We start from the raw sequence: 24,069 nt of genomic DNA on the forward strand, positions 1-24,069 counted from the left end.
TTATAATAGATACAGCATGGTGCAGGTCTTTCCAACCCAACAAGCTGCACTGCCCAGCAATCCACCTATTTGACACTCGTCTAATCACAGGGCAATTTACAATAACCAATTAACTTTCTAACCAGTGTGTCTTTGGACTGAGAGAGGAAACTGGAGCACTCGGAGGAAGAACATGCAGTTCACGGGGAGAAAGTACATACTCCTTACAGATGGCACCGGAATTGAACTCCTCAATCTCCAGAATGGCCTGAGCTGTAATAGCATTGTGCACAACTGCTGCGCCACTCTGCCATCCAAACATCGGTGAGGACCTCACATGGTCTGTACACACCAGCTGTGTGGTGAAAAAGGCACAACAGCGCCTCTTCCACTTCAGATGGTTGAGGGGGTTTGGTATAGGCCCTCAGATCCTAAGACCTTTCTTCAGGGGCACAATTGAGAGCATCCTGACTGGCTGCATGACTGCCTGGTATAGGAACTTTACCTCCCTTAATCACAGGACTCTGCAGAGAGTGGTGCGGACAGCCCAGCTCATCTGTAGTTGTGAACTTCCCATCATTCAGGTCATTTACAAGGACAGGTGTGTAAAAAGGGTCCGTAGGATCATTGGAGACCCAAGCCATCCCAACCACAATCTATTCTAGCTGCTACCATCGGAAAGCGGTACCGCAACATAAAAGCCAGGACCAACAGGCTTCTTCCACCAGGCTATCAAATTGATTTCATTTTATAGCTTGTCACACCAGACAGTCAGCCATTCTTGTCTGGCGTGTAGTGTCGGGATTGGTCTCCTATCGGATTAACCAGGTCGCGGTATGAACGTTCCTGACTTGGCCTGCGTTTTTTATGAGGCTGAGTGGCTAGCTTGATGCTCAACCCAGCACGAATGGAAAGCGTGCCCGCCGGGGGAAGGAGGCTGACTGGGATCGAACTTAGGAGCCTTCGCTTCCTAAGTCTGGCACTGATGCTACTGCGCCACCAGCCAGCTAAATTGATGAACTCCCACTGACTTTAGTGTACTCTATATTACATTGACTTTTCTATTTATTATAAATTACTATGATTGTACTTTTAGATGGATAATGTAAAGATTTTTACTCATGTGAAGGATGTAAAAAATAAATTCAGTTCAATTCAATTCAAGTCTGCATATGCCTATTCTAAATTTGTTTGTGAATGCTTTGTCCTTTGGTACACGGGCAGATCACTGGGATCCAAAAGGAAGCAAAGTTCCTTGATATAAATTCAAGAGAGAAAAGTCTGTTTAGGTGGGAAAACCGTCCATTCAGTTGGAGGCTGCTACAAAATAGACCATTATCTCAGAAGATGAAATGATACCCAGTTTTTTTTTGGTGAAAAATTTGAATCCAACTTTCTGTTCCTTACTGTTTTAACTTCACCTTTTCCCTTTGGATACCATTGGTGATTTCTTGGCTAGAGTACAGTTTATGATTGTTACTGTTAAAAAACTTTTCTGGTTCATTGTGGATTGATATGAATAATCTGCATCTTAGCTTGCTGTGCTTTACCTGTGGGAAGTCAACACATTGTTCATATATAATAGAAAGGTGTCTTGGAAATGGCTTAGGAATGAATTTCTAGGGGGTTTGATTCTGTCATTGTAAGGCCTCAAAATTGTGTTGGACATTACATCTGCAAAGTATTCTTTTACAGTTTGGATCCTGTTCTACAGTATGTTTAAACTTTTCGCATTAATGAGTACATGACCAGTCGAAAATTACAACTGCTTTAAAGTCAAAGTTGCATTGCATTATTTTCTTAGATATAGACTGAGTACCATATAAAGAAATTTCATTGAAAAGATTAAGATTTTTGAATGAATTTTTCAGAGTATTGCAATAACAGTTTAACCTCTTTTTTTGAAGCGGAGATTAAAGTGGATATTGAGAGACTCTATGAAGTAGTACCACACCTATCAAAATTTTTTTCCGTTGAAGACAAAATTGGTGAAGGTATGTTTAAACAATTACATTACCAATACTTGGAAACAACAGATGCCTTTGCATTTATATATTGATCTTTATATCTTTTAATTGCTTTCTGGCATACCAAGATGTGAAGCTCGTTCTCTTTAGCTCTTGGCCTTTAATGGGAACTTTTCCTTGTGAAGTAATTCAGCATTAGGCTTTAGTAGAAGAGTTACAGACATATTTACTGAGACCCTGACATATCAAGAAAACAGACCTAACATGATATTTTTTTCCTGATGTATCATGTCGTGCCAATAGAACAGATAATTTAATATTTCAGTATGCAGTTCTGGCAGTGTAATGCAGATGAAATTGTGGATAGCCAGTCTTAAATTCTTGTGCCAATAATATAATTTTTGAAACTGATGAATACTCAACATCTAGATATACTAATACTCATTCTGGCATCACCATTATTCCACCCCCATGGCCATCTTTAAATAAATATGCTGAAAAAAGAGCATGGTTAACAACATTTTATTGCAAATCGTTGAAATGCAGTCCAAGTCCATTTTGTCTCGAATTGGCATATTCTCTTCAACCTGCATTGTAAACTGTTTACTAAAGGCAACTCTTGTACTTTCAGAAAACCATCTGACTGAACAACAGACTTAATTTCAACCACTCATGAAATTATTATTATTGGCTTTGTCTGAGAAATGGTCTTCCATCCTTCAACAATATCTGTTATTCAGAGCTTGATGTTAATGACCCTGCCACCTCCTCATTATGTTTTATAACTCCAGAAGCTAACTGAATGAAAACCACAGGAGCTGGCATATGTTTTGTCTACTTAGTTTTTCTTTAGTGAGGTGCTCGCATATGATGTGCGGCATAATGTCATTCAAATACTTACATGAATTAATAAAGCATATTCACAATATTACTGAAATATTGAATGTACTACACTCCTCCCTACTTAGCTACAACTCAGCAGGTCAGGCAGCATCTATGGAAATGAATAAACAGTCAATGTTTGGGGCCAAGATCTTTCTTCAGGACTTGAAAGTAAGGGGGAAGATGCCAGAATAAAGAGGTAAGGGGAGGGGAAGGAGGATAGCTAGAAAGGTGATGGGTAAAGCCAGGTGGGAAGGAAAGGTAAAGGTCTGGAGAGGAAGGAATCTGATAGGAGAGGAGAGTGGACTATAGGACACAGGGAAGGAGGAGGGATATATAAAATAGACATCCACAGCATAGTAAATTTTACATTGTCCCAATCAGGCCTGAGGATCTAATCGCTGTGTAGGATTTCTTACTCTTATGGGATAATGTCTTTCTTGACGAGGGGGGTGGATCACTTTGCTTGGCAGGGGAGACTTGTAGCTATGAAACAATCTCAGGTTCTGGGGCCTCCTCCATGGTAGTTCTAAGAGTTCATTCCAGGACTTCAGGAAGTGGTTCTGATAGCTCTGGATACCTTTCTTCTCTGACAATTGACTCTGCTCTCCTCAACTGATCTTCAAATGACATGAGACGCAATCTCCTCAGTGTAGGAGAATGGTTCAGCTCTGTCCCTAATCTTACCAAGTACCCACTTTTTTGATAATCTCTGTAGTCCCTTGCCAGGACTGCTCAACAAGAAGTGAAACATTGAACCTCCGTGTTTGAGGAGCCCTCAGTTTGTTTCAGCTGTTTGTTCTATGTCCTCCTTCTGAGACTGGGTTTGAGGAGTTCCAAGCTTGAGGTCAAGGGATGACCCAGGATCAGCATAGCCGGTGAGTTGGTGGTTATGGAGTTTGCTGCATTATGATATGCAAAGAGGAAATTGGCAAGCTTCTGATTCAGTGTAGTATGTTGTGCTGACACTGCTTGCAGTGTGTTATTTAGATTCTGGACAAGCCTTTCCATCAAGGCATTTGTAACTGGGTGGTATGGAGTGGATATAACGTCTTATTCCATTAATTTTCTGTGATGACTGAAACTGTTCTGCAACAAACTGTGATCCATTGTCAGTGAGTGTCCTAGAGCATCAGTCCTTGAGAAGAGATTTCACAACATATCAACAGTGTGCGAGTCTGCAATGGAAGCTATTGGGTACACTTCTGGCCACTTCATAGCTGTATCCATTACTATCAAGAAATTTGTGCCTGTGAATGGTCTGGCAAAATCCACCTGAATCTTCTGCTGAGGCAGTGAGGCTGCTCCCAGGTATATAGAGAAATAAAGGAGGGGGCTTAGGACACAGCTTTGAGGGGCACCTGTGTTGAGGATCAGAGAGGTGGTGGCGAGGAAGCCCACTCTTACCACTGGCCGGCGATCTGACAGGAAGTCCAGGATCCAGATGCACAAGATAGAGTGAAGGCTGAGGTCTCTGGGCTTCTTGTCAAGCTTGGAGGGAATTATGGTTTTGAATGCTGAACTGTAGTCCAAGAGCAGTATTCTCACATAAGCATCTTCTCTAGATGTGTAAGGATGGTGTGTATAGCTGTGGTTATTGCATCATCTGTCATTTTGTTGTTGGTAGGTGAATTGTAGGGGGTCCAATATGGGTGGTAGCATGCTGCAGATCTAGCCCTTTGCTTATTATTGAGGTGAATGCAACACCAGTCATTCAAACAAGTTACCTTGGTCATTTTAGGTACAGGTGATAGAAGGAAGATATTTTAGTCACATGGTCGTTATATCTTGGAGTGCACTGGCTGAGAGGGAGGTGGAGACAGACTCATGTTATTTGTGGCAAGGCATTGGAGGCTATGGAATTACTGTTGGTGAATGAGATTGGTATGATTCCTTAAAGGCCAAAACACAAGTGTGGTCCAAAAGGCCTCTGTCTTTAATATTCAGATCCTACAATTACATCTGTGCGACTTTTGTGGTTTCTTAGTGCTACTCAAGACTCCTTTCACAGTTCTTTTCAGCATTTCAGTATCCTAATCAATATTTGTCCCACAATAAAAATGCATTTAAAAAATCCAATCCTTATCACTTTTCTATTCTTTGCATCTTACTGGTTGAATTTGATTTTTTTGTTTCCATAATGAGAAGAGTGATCACATTTGGAAAGTTCATTGGTGGAAAATACTGTGTAATATCCAATTATAGCAGTTGCATCACCCAGTCCATCACAGATAAAGCCCTCCTCTGCATTGTGTGCATCTACAAGGAACATTTGTCACAGGAAAGCAGGATCCATCATCAGAGACCTCCTACCACCAGCCAGGCCATGCTCCATTCTCATTGCTGCTATTAGGAAGAAGATACAGGAACCTAGGACCCAGACCACCAAGTTCAGGACTAGTTATTACCCCACAGCGATCTGGTTCTTGAACCAGAGGGGACACCTTCACTTGCCCCATCACTGAATTGTTCCCACGACCTATGGACTTCACTTTCAAGGACTCTTCATCTCATGTTCTCAATGTTTACTGTTTATTTATTTATTGCTATTATTGTTTATTTTTCTTTTTGTATTTACGCAGTTTGTTGTTTAGCTCATTGAATGTTGGCCCATTCTGTTGGGTGTTGTCTTTCATTGATTCTATTGTGTTTCTTGGATTTGGTGTGTATGCTCGCAAGAAAACTAATCTCAGGATTGGATATCGTGGCATACACCTACTTTGATAATAAATTTACTTTGAACTTTGAAAAGCAAAAAAGCAACATTTTTCTTTCCTTGATTGAATCAAATTTACTGTTGTAAATTTCTTTTGTTTCAGCAACTGCATTTTAGTGTGTGGTCTGCCATCCAATGGCAGAATGAGTGTATTTTTTAATTTTCGCTCTAATTTTATATGTTCTTAATTTAATTTTCTTATTTTAATTAAATTAAAAGTTTCTTCTAGGCATCAATAAACAATGATGCCTTTGTTGTTAAATAGAACTGCCTTAATTCAATATAACTTGCTTCTATTGATAGTTTTATTCCATTTGAGCACAAGAAACATTGTTATTGCTGGAGGAATTCAGATAGTGCTTCTAATTTGCATTCTATAGTATGATTTACATTAAGACATTGTTTTTAACAAAATCCACCTGCTTTTCTTTATCTGCTTTATTTCTGGAAGCGGCTATCAGATACCTTGGCTTCAGCACAGTAAACTGCAGTTTAAATCTCTCGTTTTTTTTATATATGGCATGCCAAATATGTGATGATGTATTGCTGATGTGTATAATTTCTACTTTTTGTATTTTATCTACAGTTAAAAAATATTTGTTGGTATCTGGTTGTGTACTGAAAGATTAGCACCAGATTATTTCCACAAGATGTCATTATGTTTTTTTTTTAGAAGATTTATTGTTTTTGTCCTTCTGCAGGTACATTCAGTTCTGTCTATTTGGCTACTGCTCAACTGAAGTCGGGTAAAGTAGAGAAGTTTGCACTAAAACATTTAATTCCCACAAGCCATCCAGTTCGTATTGCTGCTGAACTTCAGTGTCTGACAGTTGCTGGGTCAGTATCAACTCATATACTTAACTCTTCATCTGACTGCTGATATAGTTGGTGTAGAAAACATAAAATTTTATTTGCCATTCAATTACAGTTAATCAACAATTTTGTTGTCCAATAGGTAAATGAAATTTTGGATTAAATTGATAATAGGAAACATCATTTATGTTTATATTAAGGTTTTTTGAACTGATTTATTCAATAATTGTTAAAATAATTGTTTCTGTGTTCAGTTGTGGAATTAACTTGACTAAAGATTGAAGCGTAATTTTAATAAAAATGCACTCCCAACTCCTTTAGTTATAGAAGAAATGAGGTGTAAAGTAAAATGCTACTGTATGTTACTTTGGCTATAAATACATTTAGTTTGCTCTAAGTTGTAAAAGATCAATACCAAAAATACATTAGAGGTTTCTTCTGTTTCTCTCAATTTCCTCCCTCTCACTTGAAGGATAACTTGCACACCTTATAAGGCTAGTAATCTTTTCTCCTGCATTGGTCCTGGACAGACTGGAGGGAGCTTGGCCTCACTGAAGCCTCAGTTTAGCCAAGTCCCACATATTATGGAGTACTACTTTTCAGTAAGACCGTTTTCTTTCACTTTATGTCCTTGAGATGGAAGCCAGATAAATTCTATTGGCTCAGGCCCTACAGCAGAATTCATTGGCTATTAGTCGACACAGGATAAATACTGATGTTTTTTTTGGTCTGTTGAGTACATTCACTTCCATCTCATGAGAGCCCAATCTCTCTCAAATAGAATTAGATTTGAAGACTGAGTGCTTTTTGAAAATTTTTGCACTTTTAATTTTTGTTTACACATAGACCTTCATTTCAAATTCTGTTGTAGTGAGCAAAAAACCAAAAGAAATTCATGAAAAATTATTGGCTGATTTTGAGTCTACCTTGACCTCATAACAGTGACTACTGAAAACATTAATCAATACTTGAAAAAGATGCTTCTGTTTGAGGGCCATTTTACTAGGATATTTCTCCCCTCTTTTTTTTCAAGCTTATAATTTGTATCATTAACAAACTGGCAAACTTCTTGGTGACTTGCTCACATTAACTTGTTCATTGAAAGGAGATCAAAAACTTCAAATGTTTGATTCAGCTATTAATGTACATGTTGCCAGAATTATGGATAATGAAGTAGAAGTTCAGTTGTTTCTTCTGGTCTCCAAAACCACAGAAATAAGTCTTCAAATGTAATTCACTTTGAGAGATTAGGCTTGCATGATAGCTGAGTGAGTAAATGTAAGTTACATAGTACCCATAGAATACTACAGCCAATCTAGTCCATGCCGAGCTGTTCTGCCTAGCTTCATTGACCCCGCACCTGGACCATAGCCTCCCACACCCCTCCCATTCATGTACTGATCCAAACTTCTCTTAAATGTTGCAATCAAATCCATATCCTCCACTTTGGCTGGCAACTCATTCGATACTTTCACCACCTTCTGAGTGAAGAAGTTCCCTCAAGTTCCTCTTAAATATTTCACCTTTCATTCTAAACCTATGTCTTCCAGTTCTTGTCATGCTCAATCTCAGTGGGAAAAACCCTATCAATATCTCATAGTTTTGCATACCTCTATCAAATCTCCTCTCATTCTTCTACACTCCAGAGATAAAAGTCCTAATATATTCATTTTTTCCCTATAACGTAGGTCCTGAAGTCTTGGTAACATCCTTGTAAATTTTCTGTGTACTTTTTCAATTTTATTGATATCATTCTGTAGGTAGATGATGAGATCTGCACACAATACACCAAATTTGGCCTCGCCAGCATGTTATACGATTTCAAAATAATATCTCAACTCCTGTACTCAATACTCTGCTAATCCTGTAGTTGTTAACTGAGCCCTGCAGCATCAACTGAGACTGTACGGTTTGTCTGGCTGATGTCCCAAGGAAACAGAGTGGAAGAAACAATGATCTTGCTGACTCCATCTGAATTTGTTGCAGGCAGAATCTGGTGTAACTAATGATTCTCCTATAACAAATAACAAATATGTTTCATATAAAGATTTTTAAAAAAAGTTATTATTTAGTAGTCTTAATCAAAAGCATCGCAGTCCCTGGACATCAATGCAGGATAAAATACTGGAAATGTTCATGTCAAGAAGCCATATCTGTGGAAAGAGAAACAGTTAATGTTTCAGGTTGAATGCCTTTTGTTGGAATTGCAGGAATTCCTCAGGACAGTGTCCGATATTCAACCATGTTTAGCTGCTTTATCAGTGACTTTCCTTCAGTCATAATATCAGAAGTAAGGGGATTTGGTAAAGGATGCACAACGTTTTGCGAATCAGCATATGAAGCGTACAACAAGACTTGGACAACATTTGGTCATGATCTGTTAAGTAACAGGGGTGAAGGCATTGATAGTCTCCAACAAGTGAGTGTCTAACCATCTACCTTTGATATTTATTGGTATTACCATCAATGTACACTCACATTATCAAAATCTGTGGATCACTATTGACTAAAAACTCAGTTGGACCAGCCAAAAAATGCTGTAGCCATAAGCAGATCAGGCTCGGTATCCTGTGACTAGTGACTTGCTTCCTGACATCCAAAATCTTTTCCCATCATCTACAAGGCACATGATTGGGTTCTACAGGTGGAATAATCCACACCACCCCGGATGAGTACACTGCAAGGAACTCAAAGCAAAGGCTATTGAGGGCAAAGCAGCTATGTACTGTACTCATAACAATATGTACTGCAATTATTTGTCCATGCAGTTGTTTGTTACTCTCACAGCACCTTTCAAGCTAACAACCTCTTTCAATAACATAGACAACATCAGCAGGCACATGGGAAAACCATCACCTGCAGGTTCACTTCTCAGCCATGGACAATCCTAACTTGACATTTTGCAGGTCTGTACTCAGTGCTGGGTCTAAATCTTGGAATTTCCTACCCCAAAGCATTGTAAAAATACTTTCACCAAAAGGATTACAGCAGTTCAAGGAAATAACTCACCACTGCCATGAGGGAAATTAAGGATTTGCAGTAAACATTGACCATACTAAAGACTCCAAATGCTGAAAATTAATTAAAAATGCAGACTAATCTATCACAAATTGACTACGTTAAAGAACTGTCAGCCAGTGTTCATTTCAATCTCCATTACAAGTTCACATCTGTACATTATTGGTGACCTGTTCTATGCATCCTCTGTATGTTGACTGAAAGTATATTGCCAAAGGTTAAGTAGAGCAACACACACAAAATGCTGGAGAAACTCAGCAGGTCAGGCAGCATCAATGGGAATGAATAAACAGTTGACAATTTGGGCCGAGACCCTTCATCAAGTAATTGGATGGTTAACACTTCTCAAGTCTTTGCAATTCCATCTATGTATCTTTACTGGTCAGGATATTTGTTCTACTTCAATGTATTCTATTTCAATTTATAACAATTTTGTGATTACGTTCATGCTGATCATAAGGTATAATTTTATTTTGGAAGGCTTATTTAGCATTTTGTCTCTTTTTATTGATTAACTCTTCAAACTATTGACAAAATATTAAAATTACTACAAATGTAGAACAGGAGTTTGGTAAGCATGTTGTTGACCAGTTAATAAAGGTGCTTTTGGTCACTAAAAATTGTTAAGGATAAAACTGACTTTTGATTGGGAGTAAACTTGTTTAATTATTGTTACATGTACATTGATACAGTGAAAACCTTGTCTTCCGAGGTTATAGATCAATTTCTTACAACAGTGTATTGAGGTAGTGTAAGGTAAAACAGTGAGTGCAAAATAAAGTGTTACAGTCAGATGAAGTACAGCACATGTAGACAATAAGATGCAAGCTCAGAGTTTGAATTGTAAGGTCAAGAGTCCATCCTTTCACACTAGGGAAACATTTAAGTCCAGAGCACATGAAAATTATCAGACTCAACTTCATTAATTTGGATTACTTTTGGGACAGTTGTTTGAAAGCTTGTGTCTGGTCATTTTATGTCCCTTTTAATGGCATAGCTAGTTTTGTCATTATGATTTTTTTAAAGCATGGAATGCTTGGTCAAGGAACATCTGTGAATATAGAATCTGAGTTAAGTTCTAACAGTTCCTACTTGAAACATTAACTTGGTTTCAACCTTCACAGATGTTGCTTTTTGTCTTGGATGTGTCCAACATTTTCTGTTCGGATTTCCAGCATCTCTAGTTTTCTTTTGATTTTAGATAATTGCAATTTGATATTTAATATGATCCTTTTGCAACATTAAAATATGCTTATTTTATAGTATGGTAACTATTTTTGTTCAGTAGTACTTGTAGTGCTTAACTCGGTTGTTGCAAAGATGCATAAATAATACTGATCCTGCATTCTTTTAAAAACTAAATCCAAATAACCTGTGCATTTTTCTCTGTGGTCTCTTCCATGCTATCCATGGGATGTGATTATTGTATAGCATTATATTATAGTAATCGTTGATTTGGAGATGAGCTCAGATCCCATATCAGACTGGAAATAAAAGGAAGAACATTGATAGTGACCAGGGAACTTGTGAAAGCCCAACTAATTCATTGATGTTTTTCAGTAAAGGACATTTACTGTCATTCTTAGGTCTGTCTCTTAGGTGATCCTAAACTCCCAGTCCTCTTCATTACCCTCTGAAATGATCTAGCAAGCAACACAAGACTATTAGAGTTGTGTGTCAAGGTCAGTGGCACCAAGACCCCATGTAAAATAAAAATGGAAAGACATAATCTCAGAAAAACCTGCAACAGACCAATGAATCAGAGGTGTAAGAAGTGGCTTGAGATGTTTGCTTTCAGGTTTTTCCCCTCTTGTGCTGTGATGAAATTAGTTAGCATTTCTTCAGGAATTTAGCCAAGGCAAGAATTGCTTTAGTGGGATTTTGTTGATTAAAAGCTTGCCATCTGCAGTAAATTGGAGCTTATGTGTATCCATAGAATTTTTTTTTGCAGCTGTATCAGAAATTTATATATTTTTCTAATATTTTGAAGTTGCTGCCGTATTGTGGCTTTTCAGCAGTGAGAACCCAAAATATTGTGGAATGAACCGGAAATGATTAGAGAGCTTAAGGTAAAAGAACCCTTGGGGGTAAGTGAATATAATAAGATTCACTCTGAAATTTGAGAAAGAGAAGCTGAAGTCAGATGCATCAGTATTACAGTGGAGTAAGGGGAATTACAGAAGATGAGAGAGGAACTGGCCAAAATTGATTGGAAAAGAGCAGCAGCAATGACTGGAATTTCTGGAAGCAATTCAGGAGACACAGGATATATACATCCCAAAGAGGAAGAACTATTCTAAGGGGAAGGTGACACAACCGTGGCTAACAAGAGAAGTCAAAGCCAACATAATAGCCAAAGAGAGGGCATATAATAGAGCAAAAATTAGTGGGATGTTAGAGGATTGGAAAGCTTTTAAAAACCAACAATAGGTACATTTAATGTCAGAGAAATGTATACAATATACATCCTGAAATTCTTTTTCTTCACAAACATCCACGAAAATGGAGGAGTGCCCCAAAGAATGAATAGCAGTTAAATGTTAGAACCCCAAAGCCACTGAGCACTCAAGCATGCGGTAAAGACACAGACTTGCAGTACCCCAAAAGCTACTCATTCACCCGGTAATTTGACGTAGCACAGGCTCTCTCTCTTGCTAAATAAGGGGAAAAAGATATCCCTGTTTCACAGCAAGAGAGGAGACGCAACATAACAAACTCGCTGACTTAGGCTCGCTGTTGCATCTCTTTTTAGACCATAAGACATAGGAGCATAATAAGGCCATCTGGCCCATCGAGTCTGCTCTACCATTCAATTATGGCTGATCCTATTTTTCTATCTCCTCCTCAACCCCAGTTTCTGGCCTTCCCCCAGTAACCTTTGATTTCATGTTCAATCAAGAACCTATTAATCTCTGCCCTAGTTATGTCCAACAACCTGGCCTCCCCAGCTGCATGTGGCAAAAAATTCCAAAATTCACCACCCTTTGGCTAAAGAAATTTCTCCCCATCTCTGTTTTGAAAGGGCGCTCCTCTATCCTGAGGCTGTGCCCTCTTGTCCTAGACTCTCCCACCATGGGAAACATCCTTTCCACATCTACTCTGTCTAGGTCTTTCAACATTTGAAAGGTTTCAATGAGATCCTCCTTTATCCTTCTGAATGCCAGCGAGTACAGACCCAGAGCCATCAAACATTCCTCTTATGCTTCCCCTTTATCTATCCTACTTGTAATCTCCTCAAAGAATTCCAACAGGTTCGTCAGGCAGGATTTTCCCTGAAGGAAACCATGCTGACTTTGTACTATCTTGTCCTGTGTCACCAAATACTCCATCACCTCATCCTTAACAATTGATTCCAACCTGTTCCCAACTACTTGTCTATAATTTCCTTTCTGCTGCCTTCCTCCTTTCTTAAAGAGTGAAGTAACATTTGCAATTTTTCCAGTCCTGTGGCACCATGCCAGAGTCCAATGATTTTTGAAAGATCATTTCTAATGCCACCACAATCTCTAACACTACCTCTTTCAGAACCCTAGGGTGCAGTTCCTCTAGTTTGGGTGACTAATGTACCTTTAGGTCTTTCAGCTTTTTGAGCACCACCTCTCTTGTAATAGTAGCTGCACCCACTTCTCTTCCTTCACACACTACAACATCTGGCACACTGCTAGTGTCTTCCACAGTGAAGACTGACACAACATACTCATTTAGTTCATCTGCAATCCCCTTTGTTATTTCTCCTGCCTCATTTTCTAACGGTCTTAGATCTACTCTCATTTCTCTTTTATTTTTAACATACTTGAAAAATTTTTTACTATCCACTTTGATATTATTTGCTAGCTTGCTTTCATAGTTCATCTTTTCCCTTCTAATGATTTTTTTTAACCTGTACATTTTTAAAAACTTCCCAATCCTCTAATTTCCCACAAGTTTTTGCTCTGTTGTATGCCCTTTCCTTTGCTTTTATAATAGCTTTGATTTCCCTTGTCAGCCACGGTTTTATTATTTTACCGTTTGAGTATTTCTTCATTTTTGGAATACACATGTCTTGCACCTTCCTCAATTTTCCCAGAAACGCACACCATTGCTGCTCTGCTGACATCCCTGCCAGCAGCTCCTTCCAATTTACTTTGGCCAACTCCTCTCTCATACCACTCTAGTATCCCTTATTCCATTGAAATACTGCTACATCGGACTTTACTTCTCCCTGTCAAATTTCAAGTTGAACACAATCATAACGTGATCACTGGTTCCTAAGGGTTCTTTTACCTTTAGCTCCCTAATCGCCTCCGGTTCATTACATAACACCCAATCCAGTATAGCTGATCCCCTAGTAGGCTCAGTGACAAACTGCTCTAAAAAGCTATCTCTTAGGCATTCAACAATCTCACTCTCTTGAATTCCATTACCAAACTGATTTTCCCAACCGACCTGCATGTTAAAATCTTCCATGACTACCATAAAATTGCCCTTTTGACTCACCTTTTCTATTTCCTGTTGTAACCTGTGGTCTACCTCCCAGCCACTGTTGGGAGGCCTATATATAAATGCCAACAATGTCCTTTTACCCTTGCAGTTTCTTAACTCAACCCACAAGGATTCAACATCTTCCGATCCTATGTCACATCTTTCTACTGATTCCTTACCAGTAAGCCACACCACTGTCTACCTTCCTATCCCTCTGATATAACGTGTAACCTTCGACATTCAGCTCCCAACTACAACCATCCTTCAACCACAATTCAGTGATGGCCACAACATCCTACCTGGCAATCTGTAATATTGCAACAAGATCATCCACCTTATTTCTTATACTATGCACATTTAGATACAACACCTTGAGTACCATATTTGCTGTCCTTTCTGACTCTGCATCCCTAATGATTTGATACTCAGCCTGTTGGCTGCAACTAAGTCCCATCACCTGCCTGCGACTGCATGCTACCTTAATTTTTTTTACCATCCATCCTTTAGTGAGTCCCTTCACTCCAGCTCCCACCCCCTTGCCAGGTTAGTTTAAACCCTCACCAACAGCTCTAACAAACCTTCCCGCAAGAATATTGATCCACCTGGGGTTCAGGTGCAACCCGTCACTTTTGAACACGTCATACCTCCTGCAGAAGAGATCCCAATTATCCAAGAACCTGAAGCCTTGACCCCTGCACTAACTTCTCAGCCATGCATTTATCTGCCAAATCATCCTATTTCTGCCCTCACTGGCACATGGCACAGGCAGTGACTTTGTCTGAACTCTGCACCCAGAGACTCAGGTCTCTGGACACACAGCCCACAGCAGCTAAACCGCTGCTCCTGATGTTCCGTGTTCTTCCGTGACACCTCAGTCAGCTGCACCGGCTTTGAATCAGCCCGTCTCCAGAGCCATGAAAATCTGGCACCCTGAAGGCGCGCTAGTCTTCCAGACCGCATCCTTGGGATATTAAAAAGCGGCCAGTCATGAGGCCTTGAGAGCGGGTCCCATTCCCGCAAAGAACCAAAGTCAGAATGTAACTCTAGGTCAGGGTCTTAAAAAAAGAACCTTGAAAAGGGAAAAAAGAGATACCAAAGATAGAAATAGAGCAGTTTCCGGAGATGCAAGCAAAGGATTAGCCATTTAGCACCATCATCACTTCGCCCTCATTTCCAGAAGGCAACTTTTAAAAAAAAAGTCATCAAGGAAAAGATGAAATGTGAAAGTAAGCTAGCCAATAATATTAAAGACAATACCTAAAGTTTCTTTAGATGCATGAAGTGTAAAAGAGAGGTGAAAGTGGATATTAGACCGCTGGAAACAATGCTGGAGAGGTAGAAATGGGAGACAAACTGAACAAGTATTTGCATTATTCTTCACTGTGGAAGACAGTACCAGTATGCTGGAAGTTCGAGAGTGTCAGAGGTCAGAAGTGTCTCAAGTTGCCATTACTAGGGAGAAAGTTTTTGGGAAACTGGAAGTTCTGAAGATAAGTCACTTGACCAGATGGTGTACACCCCAGGGTTCTGAAAGAGGTGGCTGAAGAGCTTGTCAGGGCAATAGTAATGATCTTTCGCAAGATTCTGGAATGGTTCCGGAAGACTGAAAAATTGCAATTGTCAGTTCACTCTTCAAGAAGGGAGAGGGGCAGAAGACAGGGAATTAACTGCTTCTTTTTACGTTATATGTCAATGACTTGGATGACAAAATTCAGGATTTTGCAATGTTTGCAGGCGATACAAAGATAGGAAGTTTTGCCATCCTTGTAACCTAATGAAAGGGTTGACTAGTTTCTAAATGGAGAGAAAATTCAGAAATCTGAGGTGCCAAGTGACTTGGGAGTCCTGTGCAGAGTTCCTTTAAGGTTAACTTGCAGGTTCAGTCTGCATTGAGGAAGGCAAATGCAATGATGGCACTTATTTCAAGAGGACTAAAATATAAAAGCAAGGAAGGATGTAATGTTCAGGCTTTATGGAGCATTTGGGAGGCCTCACCTGGAGTATTGTGAGCAATTTTGGGCCCCTTGTCTTAGAACGCATGTGATGACACTGGAAAGAGTGCAAAGGTGGTTAGTGAAAATGATTCCAGGATTTAATGGCTTGTTATATGAAGAGCGTTTGATGGCTTTGGGCCTGTGTTCACTGGATTTAGAAGAATGAAGGGTGACCTAATTGAAACCTCTATAGAGTGTATGTGTAGAAGATGTTTCCTGTGGTGGGAGAATCTAAGACCAGAGAGCACAGCCTTAGAATAGAGGGGCATACATTTTGAGTGGCAATGAGGAGGATCTTGGTGAATCTGGGAAATTGTTGCCACAAGTGACAGTGGAGTCCAAGTCCTTATGTATATTTAAGGCAGATGTTGATTGCTTCTTGATTGGTTAGGGCATGAAGGGTGTTATTGCGTGAATGAAATTGCCGGAGAAAATTACTGGTAGATACAAAGCGCTTCTTTATTCGACAAAACAAGGCACAGTAAGCATCATATGGAGACACTTTCAGTGGAAAGGTCTGCTGTCTCATTGTGGGGCTTGATATTTATGTGCTAGACACAAAGGACAATTCCGTATTTACAAAGTGTAGTCAATGCTTTCTTTCGAAACTACGGACAAACTTTGCACCTCCTGATTCACATCTATCCCACAGACATCAGCATCGTCTGGACTGGGTTCCAGCTTTTAGGAATGCATTGTTCAAAATTAAATACACAATGCATTTTCAGGGAACAGAAGACTGGTAACCAGAACCATTTGCTAAATGTAAATGATCTAAACCCAAAAATCACTCTAACAAAGGGATACGGGAAGAATTCAGGAGATAGGGGCTGAGAGGGAAAATGGGTCAGCAGTGATACAATGATGGGCCAAATGGCCTAATTCTGCTCCTATATCTTATGGTCTTATATTGAATTATTAACACTAATATAATTTTGTCATTTAAGTTGGTTTACTGTTACTCAAAAGTGATACAGCTCTCACTGTAATGATCTTACTGTTAAATAGAGGTTGAAGGCAAAAGATGTGACTTGTGTGTGCTGTCTATGCTCAAATTGCAGCTCTACCAGACTCAAGTGCGTACATTTGTTGATTCAGATTTGTAATCGGTGGTACATTTAGACAACATGCATATTCTGTTGATAAGGGTTTATCCTGTGTCTGGTGCAGTTGTCATTCTTAATGAGAAACCTTGAAGTGAGTTTGAGCAGATGTGCTGCTGAAGTTGCCTTGATGTACTGAGGTAATCAATCTGAAAGGAAGAAAGCTGTTTTTACAAGGAGATTGCACTTCTGTTTTGTACTGCATCAACTCCTTTTACTTTAGACTTTGTATAATCCAGCAAGTGGAAGTTTGTGTTGTGTTTCAACAGAAGTAGTTTTCAATATTTAATGCACTTTCAATGTTAACTATTGCACAAGGCCTGGCCATGTCAGTTTCCTGTAGGGTCTACCTTATCATCAAATTGGGCTGCATGTAGTTCTTGTCTATTAATGTATACTGTATAGACTTTTGTTGCCCCCTCTGTTCCAAATCGTAGTTACTTTAACTTGCGTTTTGTGTTGACATTGAACCCATCTTATTACGTGTGCTTGTGAGTTTTGTCGTGATAGCATCATATATGACAAAAGAAATCTGAGGTATGGTAATTTATAAGGTCAATGCCATTCAAATATTAAGCAGTTATAATTTAATGCTACTTTAGTTAAACAAAGTCAAGAACAAAGTTATCAAACTATCTGCTTACAGCAAACTGTTCTTTAAAAGTGGATTTGTATTTACATACGTTGCTATGCTAAAATATAGTATATATTTTAGTATTTAATACAGCAACTAGACCAGATGGCATACTTGTGTGGGTCCTCAGAAACTGCACTGACTAGCTGGTAGAGGCTTTTAGTGAAATCTATAACCTCTCTTTGTCCCTTACTGTGGTCCCTGCATGCTTCAAGACATCAGACGTCGTACCAATTCCAAAGTAGTCAGTGGTAACGTGCCTTGACGACTACAGACTGGTTGCGCTCATTCCCTTAGTTGCCAATAACCTGGAGAGCCATCCCTGCTACTGTGGACCAGCATCAGTTTGCCAGTAAGCCAAATAGATCAACCAGGGACATCATCTCCAGTTCTGCCTTCAACATCATACTCCCCAACAAGTTGACTGTTAAACTACACAATCTGGGATTCAGTGCATCAATTTTCAACTGCATTCTGGACTTTCTTACCAGATGCATCCAGCAATCAGACTAGGCAAGTACACAACAGCCTCCCTGACCCTGAACACCAGTGCACCTCAGGGATGTGGTGTAACTCGGTATACCTCAGTGTACCTCACTGAGCCCACTCCTTTTCACACTTTTCACCCATGACTGTGCCATTCCCTGCCTATGCCACCAACTCCATCATCAAATTTGAGGCACCACAGTGACTGGATTAATTATAAATAACACTGAAACAGCATACAGAGAGGAGAATGGTGAATGGTGCAACAACCATCACCTTTCACTCAACATCAAAAAACAAAGAAATGATTATCGACTTTAGGGAATTAAGAAGGGAACAAGCTCCACTACTCGTAAGTGGTGAAGCAGTGGAAAGGGCCTCCAGCTTTAAGTTCTTGGGAGTGAACCTCATAAAAGAGCTCTCTTGGACCACCAACACCTCCTTGATAGTAAGGAAGGCTCAGTAACATCTGTACTATCTTAGTTTAACAAGAGCAAACCTGCTCCAAAAGATGCTGGAAAACCTTTATTGATTTGTAATTGAGAACATACTGACTACTGCGTGACAGAGTGGTACATGAGCTGCAGCATGATTGACCGAAAAGCTCTTCAACGAGTGATCACGACTGCAAAGAACATCATTGGGACACAACTATCGGATATGGAAACTATCTACATACTGTCTATAGTGGGCTTGTAACATGATGGACTCATCCCACCCCAGTAGCACCTGTTCAATCTCCTGCCATTCAGCAGCAGATGCTGAAACAACTCTGCACAGACATCCGGACTGAAACAGTTTTATCCCAAGGGCTGTCGTGCAGCTGAACAATGCCCCCCTACCCACCCATAGTCCATCGGCACTATGGACAGTCTCTTTAAGTGCAATACATGGGCATGTGCAGTATTTAGGCTTAAATGGAGCAGCTACCTTCCTTTGATATCAGAGCTCTTGAATTTCAGCTTTAATTCTTGATGCCATTTTATATTTAATCACTGCATATTATGGCATGGGCAAGTGCAACACTTGAATGGGGCAGCCACTATTTCTTGTTTTTAATTCACTTGTAACTTAGATGTCATTCTAAATATCTCAGATGTTATTTTAAATTTAGTCATTGTGTTTTTAGTAATGAAGTTGCCAGTATGATGTTTTGCACTGAATCGAGCACTGCAATCTTGTTGTCCTCAGGAATGACAACAAAGCTCTAACTATAAAAATTCTTAATTCATTTGGTCTCTTAATAAGGATGCTTTAATACATGTTGCTATCAACATTCTGATGTTAATAGGAGAATGAATAGCTCGTTAAATATATATCTTTTATAGATAAAAGATAATTCTGTTTCATATCCTTTATGTATTTTAGTTAATGTGACCAATTTATTTATTTCAGGGGTAAAGACAATGTAATGGGAGTTAAATACTGCTTAAGGAAGGATGATCATGTTGTTATTGTCATGCCATATCTGGAGCATGACTCCTTTTTGGTAAGTTTTTAGTTCAAATTGCATTTGTTGCATCTATCCTCCACATTAACTTAAAACATGAAGCTACTGATTTTTGTTTTAAACATCCACATTCTTTTTCAGGATCTTCTGAGTTCAATGAAGCTGGAAGAAGTAAGAGAGTACATGTATAACTTACTGAAGGCCTTGAGACGCATTCATCACTTTGGCATCATTCATCGTGACATTAAGCCAAGCAACTTCCTGTACAATGGGTGTCTGAAAAAGTATGAATTTCTACTTAAGAGTGTTTGTGTCATGATGTAATTAAAGCACATAGTTTGGCTAAAGATAAGCTACACGTAATTTAATTGAATGCCAAAAATTTTTAGTAAGGTATTTTATTGAAAGCATGCTGTGATATAAGCCCAGTTAATACAAGTAAGTACTGCATGGATTTGTCTGAATAACGAGATTGAATTCTTTGATCTCATAATAAGGCGAGTCGATGAAGGCAGTGTGAGAGATGGATTTTATCAAGAGCTCTCAAGGTCCCATGTAGTGGATCAGTTATGAGTAAAAGCTCATAGAGAATCAAGAGAAAGGCAGATTGTATCCAAGATTGGTTCAAAGACAGGAAGTTGAGTATTGGTTGATTGCTCTTTTTCGTGACTGGGGTTCCAGAGTCCCAGCATTTGGCCTTTTGCTTTCTTTCACTTGGACTTCATCATAGAGGGTATTGTAAAGAAATTACAAAAATTGTTTGTCTGCCTTACAATGAGTAGGTAAGGCTTAAACTGCTGAAAGAGATGGGTGATGTGTTTGGTTGTGCAGAAGAAAGCCAAATGACATTTAATCCACAGAAACATGAGGTAAAGCTTCCCCAAAAGCATTATCCCTGCTTGTCACTAATCTTACGACATAAGATTCTGGTCACAGTTTTACAGAAAAGATATGATTTCCCAGGAAAGAGTACAGAGGTGATTTTTGGAAATCTCCTTACTGGAAAGTTGTAACTATAAGAAAAGTGTGCATTGGCTAGTCTTATTTGGAACAAGGGAAATAACAGAGTGAAATATGTATAAAATTTTCAGGGGCCATGTTGAAGAAGGAATGTCGTAATTCCTTTAGCAGAGAGGTCAAAAATGGAAGGGCCTAGATTTAAAGTAATTAGCAAAAAGGTAGGAAGAGAGATGAGGAAAATATTTTGAAGTAGGCGTGTAGGGGGCTGAAAGCTATGGTAATAAAGGAAGACATTCATCACATTTAGACACTGGTTGAAGAGCCATGACTTGAAAGGAGGTGGCATTGTGCAGGGAAGGTCATAAGCATGAGAAATTCTGCAGTTGCTGGAAATCCAAAGCAACACACACAAAATGCTGGTGGATCTCAGCAGGTCAGGTAGCATCTATGGAAATGAATGAACAGTCGTTTCAGGCTGGGACCCCGAGTCCTGAAGACATTTCTCGGTACAAAATGCTAACTGTTTATTCAATTCCATAGATGCTGCCAGACCTGTTGAATTTCATCAGGATTTTGTGTGTGCTGGTAAATCAGATTGGATTGAGTAGGTCTTTTTGGGCTAGTAGAATTGCAATTGGCCAAATGGGCCTCCTTTATGTTGTATATTTTCCATGATTATGTAATCATGAGATTTGACTCCATTCCTTGTGGTTTTACCACAGTGAAAATGTCTGTGTCCTTTCTGTTAATGTGTCGTGGTTTATGTAATGCCAGTGGAGCAGACAGTGGATTATTTTGTCTGGGTGGGTAAGCAGCATAGACTTGAATGCCCATCAATGAATTTCTTGGTCACTCAACAAGCTGGTAATGTGGTGCTTTGACTGAGAGGAGAGTTAACCTTCATGTCAAATTATTTTATCTTTTTACTAATTGTTTGTCTCGTGTTAAATTGCAGATATGCTTTAGTGGACTTTGGTTTGGCCCAGGGAACATCTGACACTAAAATTGACCTTCTAAAGGTAGTAAAGACAGAAGACCAACAGAGAAGTTGCATAAAGAGTAAATCAACTACCAGCTCTGGAAATAAGCTTCCCCATTGTGAAACGTCGAGTAAACTCTTGGTTCAACACAGTGCTGAAAAACAACCTATTAAAAGGCCCTGGCCCCCCACACAAGCTAAACCTGGAAAGGTTCTGTCTTTATTTTCAAATTTTTTTTCATAACAGATGTTAGTAGAAACATAGAGAATATGGATAGGAGGGTGAGAGGGTTTTAGGCAAAATGCAAGCAAATGGGACCAGCTCGGGAGGCAGCATGGATGAGTTAGGCCAAAAAGGCCTGCTTTCAAGCTGTATTACTCTGACTATATAATAACAATAATAGTTCTTGTTGGTTCTGTGTTTGCACCAACAATTGCTCAGTTGTTTTTGTTTAATGGACAATAGCTAAAATGTGCTTATAATTTCATAGAATTAATTGTGTAGTTCATTCTTGTGATTAGCTGTTTCCTCTAAAAGTGTGGTGGTGTACAAGATTGGTTATCACAATACACATCCCATTATCCAGGAAATGTCTTTCAGAATCAGGTTGTTATCACAAGCATATGTCATGAAAGTTGTTTAGTAGCAGCAGTATAGTGCAAGATATTAGAAAATATATGATAAGTTACAATAAAAAATAAAATTAATTAACAGTGTAAAGAGGAATAGCGAGTTGATGATCATGGACCATTTAGAAATCTGATGATGGAGGGGAAGAAGCTGTTTGTGAAACTTTTATGAGTGTGCATCTTCAGGCTCCTGCATCTCCTCCCTGACGGTAGGAATGAAAAGAGGGCACATTCTGGATGGTGAGGGTTCTTGGTGATGGGTATCGCCTTTTGAAGATGTCCTTAATGGTGGAGAGACTTGTGTCCATGATGAACATGGTTGAATCTTCAGCCTCTTTTGACCCTGTGCATTAGTAGCTCCACATCAAGTGATGATACGAGTTAGAATGCTCTCCGCAGTGCATCTATAGAAGTTTGCTAGAGTGTTTGGTGACATGAAGTATAGTCACTGTCATGTCTTCCTTGTGATTATATCAACGTGTTGGACCCAGAATAGATTCCCTGAGATGTTGATGCCCAGGAACTTGAAATTGCTCACCTCTTCCACTGCTGATCCCTCAAAGTTAAAAGTAAATTTTTTTTATCAGAGTACATGTATATTACCATATACAACCCTGAGATTCATTTTATTGCAAACAAACTCAGCAGATCTGTAGAATAGTAGCTATAATAGGATCAATGAAGGATCAAATAGAGTGCAGAAGACAACAAACTGCAAATGCAAATGTAAATAAGTAGCAATAAATAATGAGAAAATGAAATAACAAGGTAAAGAGTCATTGAAGTTAGATCATTGATTGTGAAAACATCTCAGTGGATGGGCAAGAGTGCCGTTATCCCCTTTTGTTCAAGAACCTAATGTTTGTGGGATAGTAACTGTTTTTGAGCCCAGTGGTGCTAGTTCTGAGAGTCTTATGCCTTCTACCTGATGGCAGCAGCAAGAAATGAGAATAGCGTGGGTGGTGGGGACACCTTGATGATGGATACTGCTTACCTTTCAACAGCATTTTATGTAGATATGCTCAATGGTAGGGAGGACTCTACTTGTGATATACTGAGCCAAGTCCACTACTAAAGTTTTCTGATCAAAGGCATTGGTATTTCCAAAACAGGCCATGATGTAGTCAGTCAATACATTTTCCACTACACATCTAAAGAAGTTTGTCAAGTGTTTTTGATGTCATGCCGACTCTCCGCAGATGATCAATGCTGATCAGTGTGTGTTCTTCCGACTTCTTCCCCTTTCTGAAGTCCACAATGAATTCCTTAGTCTTGGTGATGCTGAGTGCAAAGTTTTTGTTGTGACACCACTCAACCAGCCAACCAATTTCACTTCTATACACTGCCTCATCGCTATCTAAGATTCTGCCAACAGTGGTGTTTGAGCTACGCTTAGTGCATGGTCCTGAATGTAGAGAGAGTAGGGCTAAGCATCCTTGAGGTTAGCTTATGTTGATTGTTGGTGAGATGTTATTTCCAGTCCACACTGTTGTCTCCTGATGGGTGAATCCCGCTGCAGAGGAAGGTTCAGCGGTCCAGGTTTTGAAGCTTATTGATTAGAACTGAGGGCAAGATGGTGTTGAATGCTGAGCTATAATTAATAAATTGCTGTTTGATGTAGGTTTTGCTTTTGTACAGGTGGTCCAAGGCCAAGTGGAGAACTAGTGAAATTGTGTCTTCAGTGGACCTATTGCATAATATTTGTAAGAATTTACTTAAACTGTATAGTATAATTTCAAAACAATTCTTCATAGTCTTCTAGTAATGATGCCATGTCCATTCCAATATTAACTGGTTAAATCAAAACTTATTTGCACACTTCCTCTTATGCAGTGTGTTCCCTCAATCTTAATATCTACTTTTTTGGCATATTGGGGCTTATCTTGGTGATAGGTTTCCCCTTGATGGGCTATTAGATGTTTAGAAAGCTCGATCCTTCAGAGTTAATATGGGGTTTTTGCATTTTGGTATCTTGAATGTCCAAGATGAAACTTGGA

General features: G+C 39.2%; 1 protein-coding gene across 5 annotated transcripts in view; it reads left to right on the top strand.

Moving 5' to 3' along the window:
- cdc7 (cell division cycle 7 homolog (S. cerevisiae)) overlaps nucleotides 1-24,069 on the top strand; it is a 104,470-nt gene that overhangs the window by 37,433 nt on the left and 42,968 nt on the right. For 4 of the 5 annotated variants that reach the window (XM_073062662.1, XM_073062660.1, XM_073062661.1 and 1 more), the window contains 5 exons: nucleotides 1,887-1,973; nucleotides 6,246-6,381; nucleotides 19,449-19,542; nucleotides 19,645-19,787; nucleotides 21,419-21,653. In XM_073062662.1, coding sequence (XP_072918763.1) covers nucleotides 1,887-1,973; nucleotides 6,246-6,381; nucleotides 19,449-19,542; nucleotides 19,645-19,787; nucleotides 21,419-21,653 — 695 coding nt within the window. The remainder of the gene's footprint in view (nucleotides 1-1,886; nucleotides 1,974-6,245; nucleotides 6,382-19,448; nucleotides 19,543-19,644; nucleotides 19,788-21,418; nucleotides 21,654-24,069) is intronic. The other variant, XM_073062664.1, reaches the window with a different exon arrangement.

Source organism: Hemitrygon akajei, chromosome 12, assembly GCF_048418815.1.
Source record: "Hemitrygon akajei chromosome 12, sHemAka1.3, whole genome shotgun sequence".
In the NCBI taxonomy this organism is placed as follows: domain Eukaryota; kingdom Metazoa; phylum Chordata; class Chondrichthyes; order Myliobatiformes; family Dasyatidae; genus Hemitrygon; species Hemitrygon akajei.